At 43.3% G+C, this 9,629-nt stretch overlaps 1 protein-coding gene across 1 annotated transcript; it reads left to right on the forward strand.

The window, feature by feature from the left end:
- Positions 1-7,358: 7,358 nt before the first annotated feature.
- On the forward strand, positions 7,359-8,427 carry LOC130742661 (uncharacterized). The gene is made up of 2 exons (XM_057594763.1): positions 7,359-7,844; positions 8,275-8,427. The coding sequence occupies exons 1-2, from the start codon at positions 7,359-7,361 to the stop codon at positions 8,425-8,427; spliced, it is 639 nt and encodes a 212-aa protein (XP_057450746.1).
- Positions 8,428-9,629: the final 1,202 nt, after the last annotated feature.

A 9,629-nucleotide genomic window follows, 5' to 3' on the forward strand; every position in this document is an offset into this window, starting at 1 on the left:
AGAAAAAATAACAAATAAAAGTAATTAATTACTAGAGTGGAGTGTTAAAGTGATTCCTTTGACGCGTTTTCTTTCGTGAAGAAGGTGCCTTCGCACCGCCATAGGTTCACCTCTCTTATATGGGATATCTCTTGTTAGATCGGTCTTGGTCAGTGGAGCTTTCCCACAGCTTGAGGGAGAGGAACGCGTGTGCAGACTTCCTCGCGAAGCATGAAGCCTGTCGGCATGCGCCTTTGATAACTATTGACTCTTCGCTGGAAGGGGTGAGTCTCCTGCTTCTTGCTGATGCGGTTGGCTTAACTGTTCTCATACCTTAGTTTGCATGCTTCTGTTTTCTTTTGGTTTTTTTTTCCGTTTCTTTAGCTTTGTACCAAAAAAAAATAGTCGTGGTGTACTTGAATGATAGTTCAAGTGGTAAGAACTGAGTAACATATGAGTTGGAAAAAGGGAGGTCCAAGAGTCAATCATTGGAAGATGTAATTTATTTTTTCGATGTAAATAAAACACAGTCGTGATTCATGAACCACTCAATAGTAGAGGGCATCTGCTACAACCTCTTAAAAGATGCACGCGATCAGGATTTAGCATGTTCGCTCCATTTCTCTGAGTAAAATTCTTCGCATTGCAATGCCTATCATATCGGCTTTGCCTTTCATAAGTGGAGATATAATAAAGTCGCTTATTGTGTGTTAGTTGTTAAGTAGTTACATCACTTACCTCTTCTAGTTAGTTAAATTATAAGTTTATAACTAATTATAAATTTGTTTGTTAGGTTTACATTCCTGATATGGCTTTCGGTTCAGTGTTGAACTTGTATATAAGAGCATAGTCACTCTTGTAATGATGAAGTTGTTGAATCTAGCCATTGATTCCTTCTTCAAATTAACTCTTCTTTGTCTCAAGCTTCTATACTCTACATGGATCATGGTCAGAAATGTCAATAATGGAAACAATGGCAACAATGGAGGAAGAATTGCACAAGTGGTTACTCCCGATACAACTCAAAATCCTTCTAGTCTACTACATTCATCCAGGAGAGGATCCCTTTACTCCTATATATGGTTAATCCAATATTGCTTGGTGGCAAGGATTATCATTTATGAGCTTATACATGCAATGCAACGAGCCTTGATCTCGAAGAACAAATTTCGGTTTGATCTCAATGGAAGCATTCCAGTGCCAACTCTAGCTAATCAGAATTTTGATGTGTGGGATCGTTGCAGCAACTTAATCCATTCCTTGATCTTTACTTCGGCAACTCCTTCCATTACATATAGCATAGTGCATGTTGAAAAATCTTATGACGCTTGGCATTGACTTGAAAGATAGATTCACGCAAGGAGATATTGTGCGTGTATTTTTATCTTCACCATGAGATCAATTCTTTCAAACAAGAATTTACTATGATGACTTATTATTTCGTTAAATAGATGGTTTTATAGGAGGAATTAGAGTTCTATTGTTTGATTCCTTAGTGTAGATGCACAGTTCTATGTAGATGTGTTACTATTATAAGTGTTAAAATGTTTAGAGAACACGATTATATCATTTGATTCTAGTAATGATAGACTTTTAAAACTTTGGCGACTCTTCATTGGAATAAGGTTTAAAATGTTTTATTGAAATCAAAATTTTGAAAATTATAAATTGATATATACACTTAGGGCTCGCTTAATGGTCGAGATATTATAAGACCAAGATATGATAGAGACTTTAATAAGAGTACGATAAACTTTTATCCTATCATGTTTGAGGTGACCGGATTTAAGCAAGAAAAGTACATAATACTTTTTAAAATTTAATTTTTCTAAATTAATAATCTTAAAAAGTAATTATTATTTTTTGATAAATGAATCTATATATGTTTTAAAATTAATTCAAAATATTTTTAGTAATTAGTTAATATAAATTAAAAATATGTAAGTAATTAATTGATTTAAATTTAATAGTAGCAAGTGGTAAATAATAAAATTAATATTTTTTAAATTAGTCAATATTTATATTATAAATAATTATATATATAAGTACAAAGAAAAGTTTTAAGTAATTAATAGAAGAAGATAAGATAAAATTAATCCATATTCACTATTAATAAATCAATATTTTTAATTGAGTAGTCTATTTTAGTGTTAGTCAATAATTAATTTATATTTTAATTATCATAATATAAGTAACGAAATAATATTAATTGAGTAAGACCAATATTTTGATTACTTATAAGTTATTTCATTATTTCATTAAATTTATATGAGTAACTTAATAATTTTAGCTTTATGGTAATTAAAAAAAAACTTTATGGTAACCATCAGATTTTTTTTATCAATTGGAGGGGTAAATTAGAGTATTACAAATGAACAAGTGGGTTGGTGTAGTGGTTTAGTTCTTCACCCTTTAAGCAAGTAGTTGGGGGTTCGAATCTCAACTCTTGCGAATAGAGAAAACTCTTTGGTCAGCCCCCTACCACTTAGTGCGCTAACCGTGAGACGAGAGATTAGTCTCACAGCTGTCGACTGTGGGGATACTTTGGTCAAGACAAAAAAAAAAAGAGTACTACAAAGGAAAGAAAATTGTTTTTTTTTTTAAAAAGAAGGAATAGAAAATTGTTATCATATCCTATATATTCAAATAAGTTCTAAACGAGGTCCCCCTTATGATAAAATTTACAGATTATAAATAAGATATGATAAGATACATGATTGTATTATTTTATTGAAAGACGTAACAAACAATAGATTACACCAAAATATAATTATATAAATATCCAAACTGACCCTTAAACCCAAAAGGAATATATATAAGCAAAAGCAAGGTACGATGTAATTTGCATTAGGTTTAGAATTTCAGCTTTTGGTTCTCCAACTCCAACTACACTGCGTGCTCTCCATGAACACCCCTCATCCAGATAAATTGCCGCGCACGCAACTCCACGACGATCTCATTGCGGAGGTCCTATCATGGCTTCCGGTGAAATCCCTCACGCGACTCAGGTGCGCCTGCAAATCCTGGAACACTCTCATCTTCTCCGATCACTCCTTCACCAAATTGCACCTTCACAGATCGGCATTGCGCAACCCCCAACTCTTGCAGCGTGTAAAAACTGGCTACGACCACAGCGATTTCTATATCACACAATTGTCCGGATCTGGTTTAGTTGAGAACCCATGGATCTTACTTGCCCATAACCCTCGCTACCGATTGAAGGAAGGGGACCGCTGTTCTGGGAGCCCTGACCGGGGACAGACAGGGCACCCAGGACGAGGCAGGGCCCCACGAAGTGTCCCACCCAAGGGACAGTTCAGGGGAGTCTAAGAGCCCTTGCTGATGGGCCCCACTGCCAAGGGTGAGGACAAGGAACCGGGGGCCCACTATCTAGAGGTTGACCTAGGCCAACTACCCTAGGGGGTAGGTTGGCTGGAGCAGGTCCGTAGGGGCCCCCAAACCGTTGGATCACTGTTCCTCTGCAGGAAATCCAACAGCGATCCATGCCCTCAGGTACGAGCCATGCATGACGTTGCATGGCTCCAACCCTAGTTCTACCTCTCCTATATAAAGGGAACCCTTCTTCTATCAAAAGGGAACGTATTCTCTCCATTCTCACGATTCTCACAACTTCATTCACTGACTTTAGCATCGGAGTGTCTTGCAGGAGCCCCTCCCGGGACCTTGCCAACTTGGAGCCCTTCAGCACGTCCAGATCCCCCCTCTCCTACCCCTTGTCAACGGGTAGTTTGATCTCTCCCAGATCAATTGGCGCCGTCTGTGGGGGGTTGGCCCCGGCTAAAGGTTGCCCCTGGTCGCCAAGACCATCTCCCTCGTCTCGAGGAACCTCCTGCTCCCCTTCACTGTCGGTCTCGACCTCGTCGACTGGAACTTGCAGCGCGGCGACCAAAGCAGTGTTGACCTCCATCTTAGCACCTGCATAGGAATCACAAGAAGAAAGTTAGTCAGACGAAAAGACATGCATCACTCCAGGCATGGTAGCAAAAATGCCTTACCTCTCGCACGCAATAAACAAGCGTTCTTCCGAACGCTATAAGTACAAAGATCGTAACAGCGCAGCGGTCGGATACAGAACTCTTTGGGTGGGTCACCCCTTACTTCTCTCCGTATGGCGGCCACCAAGAGATTTTTGAAGGCCAAGTCGACCTCCGACAAGGCCTCGGCCTCGAAGCCGAAAGAACTAATCTTCACGTCGTAGTGCTTGGCGTTCCAGGCCAGCGGGAACCGTGCGCGACTGCCGCCGTTCGGGGCCTTCTCGAACCACCAAAAGGGGGGCGGAGTGGTAGGCGCCACCCGGAAGAATTGGTCTTTGAAGTCCCGGTAGGACTCGGCGAACGGGTGAAAGATCTGGAGATCCTTACCCGACCTCAGAGTCACAATCCCGTGCCCGCCATGTCCTTGAGTGTGGGCCACCTCGAATAAGTGAAAAAAGAGCGGAATCGACGGCTTCCGGCCGAACAAGACGCACGCGACCTCGTAAGCGCGCACGAAACCCCAAGCACCGGGATGAAGCTGCGACGGCGCGACCCCCATATGGTGGAGAACGTCACATTGAAAGTCCGTGAGCGGCATCCTCACCCTCACCTTCTTCATGGTGTAAATATGCATGTACACCCCAAACGGCGGGGTGTGGGGTAGCCGCTCCTTCTTACCCGGCGAATACGCCATGTGACCGGGGCCGATCTGGGTCTGCGACATAAAACGCTGGCTCCAGAAATAATCTTCCTTCTCGTGGGCGTACTCCGACGGGAGATCGAGAATGGTGCGGCACCACTTGTCATACACGGCCTCGTCCCCCTCCAGATGAGGGTATTTCTCACGATCGATCTTCTTATTCTTGGGGGCCCCTGACCGGGGCCTAGAGGTTAAAGCCCCGCCCGAGGCCTCACCTACGCTCTTGCCTTTCTTCTTCTGGGTAGGCTTCCCCATAACGACACATGCACAAGGGAAAACGCCGTATCAACACCTATGTCGTTTGAATCGGCTCAAAGAAGGACCCACCCGGAATCCATCTTTGCCCTAGGCAGGACAACGCGACCGTGCGGCGGAGCAGACCCTCAGAGAGAATCTCCTCCGCCGCAAGAGGGGGCCGCCAGGGGAGGGGAAACTCCCAACTCCCCCAAGAGCAAGCCACCCTTTCTGCTAGAAAAAAGAAAAAATTAAAATCTTAAGAAGGAGAGTCAGGTGAAGCGAGGACTTACAAGAAGAAACTGGAAAAGCTTCCAAACGACCACCGTGCGGAAGAAGACACCACCGTGAAACACCGGTACCTGACGGAAAGAAAGGGGGAGAGGTTGGGGAAAATTTAGAGATGCGAAAGTGCAAATGAATCCCCTCCTCCCTCTTTTATAGAAAATGAGGAGGGAGACGTGACGTTTCGACAGCCCTAGTTTCCCTAATCATGACGTTTGGGAAAACCAAAGGGCTTCGTCCAATCAGGCCCCGCCACGTCAGAGAGGAGGCAGTGACGGCGAAGCGACACACGCCTCCAGAGGCACGTGGGAGAGGAGTCGCGAAGCGACGCAACCCACCCGGAAACGACACGTACCATCTCAAGAGTCAGGTACATTAAATGCAGTGGGCCCAAAGCCCCCCACCGTCCCATTCTCCCGCGTCTTTTTGGCTTCCCAGATTCAAACCAGGCAACAACCCACTCGACACTAAACCCAGTCGTCCTAACACCAAACCACCACGGTCAGATCCCAACCCGGTCGGTTGAATCTGTATATACAACCTAGGGAGAGCGTGCGCTGACCACCGACCTCTGCAGTTAATGCCCCCTTCATTTCCCAAGAAAAACGCCTGGGAAAAGGCTAAAGGGCATTACCACCCAAGAACGTTTCTATTATAAATGGTAACCGCTTCCCCTTTGCAGGCTCCACACTCACCCCCGGACAGAATGACCTCCACAGAGGCTTACCTGAAGGCACTCAGGGCCGAGGCTCTAGACCACAACCTATACTACTCCTACCAAACGCAGGCCACCGCCCCCAGTAGGATCAGATCCCTGGTCAGCAGGCTTCTGACAAAGGATCTTGACCCCCAACTGAAGGCGGGGTTACTAACATTTTTGGAGCTGACGGAGGAAATGTGGGAATTACACCGACGCCGCTCGGAGGTTAGCATGCTAATTTAGGGCTTAGAGGTTTCCGCCACGGAACACGAGGGCGAAGGGACGGGAACGACGGGCGAAATCGAAGCCGAGCCGACCTCCCTTCTAGCCACGAGAGAGAGTCTCGACGAAGACCTAGGAACCGTTCGCCTCCGCTACCACGCCATGCGATTAACACCCCCTTTCTAGGGGTACTAAATGTAACGGCCAAACGGCCCCTTTCCATTAATGAATAAAGTTCTAAATTTTTTAACCTTACTCTACTACACCGAGAACCCCCATGTCGCCACCAACACAAGACACATTAGCCCTCGCTCCGCTGGAACAGCCGACCAGGGCTAGGGGGCTACTGTTCCGGGAGCCCTGACCGGGGACGGACAGGGCACCCAGGACGAGGCAGGGCCCCACGGAGTGTCCCACCCAAGGGACAGTTCAGGGGAGTCTAAGAGCCCTTGCTGATGGGCCCCACTGCCAAGGGTGAGGACAAGGAATCGGGGGCCCACTATCTAGAGGTTGACCTAGGCCAACTACCCTAGGGGGTAGGTTGGCTGGAGCAGGTCCGTAGGGGCCCCCAAACCTGTTGGATCACTGTTCCTCTGCAGGAAATCCAACGGCGATCCATGCCCTCAGGTACGAGCCATGCATGACGTTGCATGGCTCCAACCCTAGTTCTACCTCTCCTATATAAAGGGAACCCTTCTTCTATCAAAAGGGAACGTATTCTTTCCATTCTCACGATTCTCACAACTTCATTCACTGACTTTAGCATCGGAGTGTCTTGCAGGAGCCCCTCCCGGGACCTTGCCAACTTGGAGCCCTTCAGCACGTCCAGATCCCCCCTCTCCTACCCCTTGTCAACGGGTAGTTTGGTCTCTCCCAGATCAACCGCTATAGAGTCGTTGGTTCCTGCAATGGGTTGATCTGCTTGCACGGTTCTTCTAAAGACTCTGTGTTTCGACAGAGATGGCTCAGTTTCTGGAACCCGGCCACTAGGTTAATGTCTAAAAAATTAGGGTTGTTTTTTGTTAAGAGCAACTACAAGCTGAGCTTCGGTTATGATAACTCAACCGACACTTACAAGGTGGTGTTCTTTGAAATTAAAAAAATCCCTAGAGCTTCACAAGTTAGCGTCTTCACCTTGGGTTGTAATGTTTGGAGAGACATTAAAAAATCTCCCATGTTTCCTTTTAACTGTTATTGTTCGGGTTTAAATGCTGGGGTGAATCTTAGCGACACTCTTAACTGGATGGCATCTTGTAATGAATCCACTCTGTATATCGCGGAGAATATTGCTGTTGAGCAACTTGTGATTCTTTCGCTTGATCTTGGGGCGGAGACGTACACCCTCTTGTCGCCGCCTAAGGGTTTTGATGAAGTGCCTTGTGTTGAGCCAAGTATTGGGGTTTTGATGGACAACCTATGTTTTTCTCATGACTTAAAGAGAACCCATTTTGTTATATGGCACATGAAGGAGTTTGGGGATGTAGAGTCTTGGGTTCAATTACTAAAAATTAGTTATCAGGATCTTGATTGGGAGCCCCTTGATGAATACGTCTTTGTTACGTATCAATTATTTCCACTATGCCTTTACAATGGTGATACACTCGTATTGGGCAGTTTTAGAGATGATCAAGCAATACTGTATGATAAGAGAGCTAATACAGTTGAGCGAACTACACTTACAACTAAAAGTAACAATATTCTTTTGCTCTCTGATTATGTTGAAAGTTTGGTTTGGCCATTTGAGTGTTAATCTTATTCTTATGTAACCTACCACCGTTGCTAGACTGAATTTTTGTTAAATCACTTTTTTTAAAAATCCTTGTGATTTTTTTTAACATGATTTGGATTATTTTCTTTTGAATGATTTTCTACCGGCATTGTTATTGGTTGGACAACCTCTGGATTGGATGAAATTGTTTTGATTTTATATTCGTTATAAGCTGGAAGATGATTCTCCAATAAAGAAATTTATTCGGTCTTGAATAGTCTTTATATATAATAATACGTGGAATATACTGATGATCCTATTACCATGTTTGGAACTAATTAAGTTATATATCTTTGTATTATTGTATACTATCAAGCGTAAAGATGATCTTGAAAAATTTATATATATTGTATGTTCTTACATTTGTTCAAGCACATCCTCACTGATTTAGGTAGCAAGAATTGGGGGAGTGTTTACTATTTCTACACCTGATAATGATATTGCTATAGAATCTATTTTTAACAACACAACCCTCATGTCAGCTATGGTGCAGGCTTCTATTCATGGTATCCTGGTGGAAATCAATTTCTTTCTCTGTTCATAGAGAGGTGTGGTTGCAGTTATGACTTATGAGCATTATGCATTGTTTTTCTTCTGGTTTTCTGTTTCATTCTGCACTCAAATTAATGTCTTTTTTAGTGTTAGATCTCAACATGTAGTGTATTGTTGATTGTTGATGGTACATAGTGGGATGATAGGAAGAAAGTGAGAAAGGGGCTTATTGTAGTTGTAGCTTATTTTGTAGAGACATTCATAGCTCTCTTGAGGTCATCTTTTAGGTTCCTTCAGAAACATTTGTAGCAACAATTTATTGTGTAATGGTAGGTAAAAGACTTAGAATCTCTATAAGAAATTTAAGTGTAGTTCATTGACCTTTCATTTTGCTGCTTCCATTTTAGAGCGAGATTTTCACACAAGATCCCATTTGCAGCCATCAATTTCTGGCACATTTTGTTTGAAAAACTTTCCCTTTTTACTTTTTTTTTATAATAGATTATGTAGCAAGGAATATGGTGGTATTAGCTATGGCTGGTTGTTGTTGCTGTTGGTCTTTTCTCTCATTTATTATAATAAATTTTTCTGATAACCTAATCAGAGTAGTTTTTTTTTGGTACACAACCAAAGCAACAAGAAGCATAAAAAAGGACAAGAAAAAACGGGCTAGCCCCGACATACGGCTCACAAAGGAGACTCCTATCGAATCAGCCAACAATAAACTACCCATGCCACCCGAGGGAGTAGTAGCCGAGTGCAAAGGGTCCTCTTGACGAGCTCCCAACTTAGCCAAAAAAATCAGCACAAACATTCCCCTCGCGAAGGGTATGCCTAAGATCTACAGACCATGACCGCTTCAACAAGTCTTTGATATCCCAAATGAGCGGCGTAAGAATATGGCTATCTGAAGGGACTAAAGACACCGCCTCCAAAGAATCCGAGAAACACTCAACCACACGACACCCATAATCCCAAAGCAAAACTCAAGTCATGAAACAAGACTAACAACTCAAGATGAAGAATATCCGAAACAACCAAGTAGCCATAAAAACCTATGACACCAACTCACTTGAAGGCTTGCGGATGCACCCTCCAAAACCACCACGCCGCGGAGTACTAAGCACACTCCCCATCTACGTTAACGACCACCCCAGGATCTAATTTCAATTTTTTTTTAGAGATATCTTAAAATATTTGAAGAAATGAATTTTTAATTTATAGAAGTTTTTTTTTTCCCAATTTGCATTTTGC

The sequence above is a fragment of the Lotus japonicus genome, chromosome 3 (assembly GCF_012489685.1).
Source record: "Lotus japonicus ecotype B-129 chromosome 3, LjGifu_v1.2".
NCBI lineage: Eukaryota > Viridiplantae > Streptophyta > Magnoliopsida > Fabales > Fabaceae > Lotus > Lotus japonicus.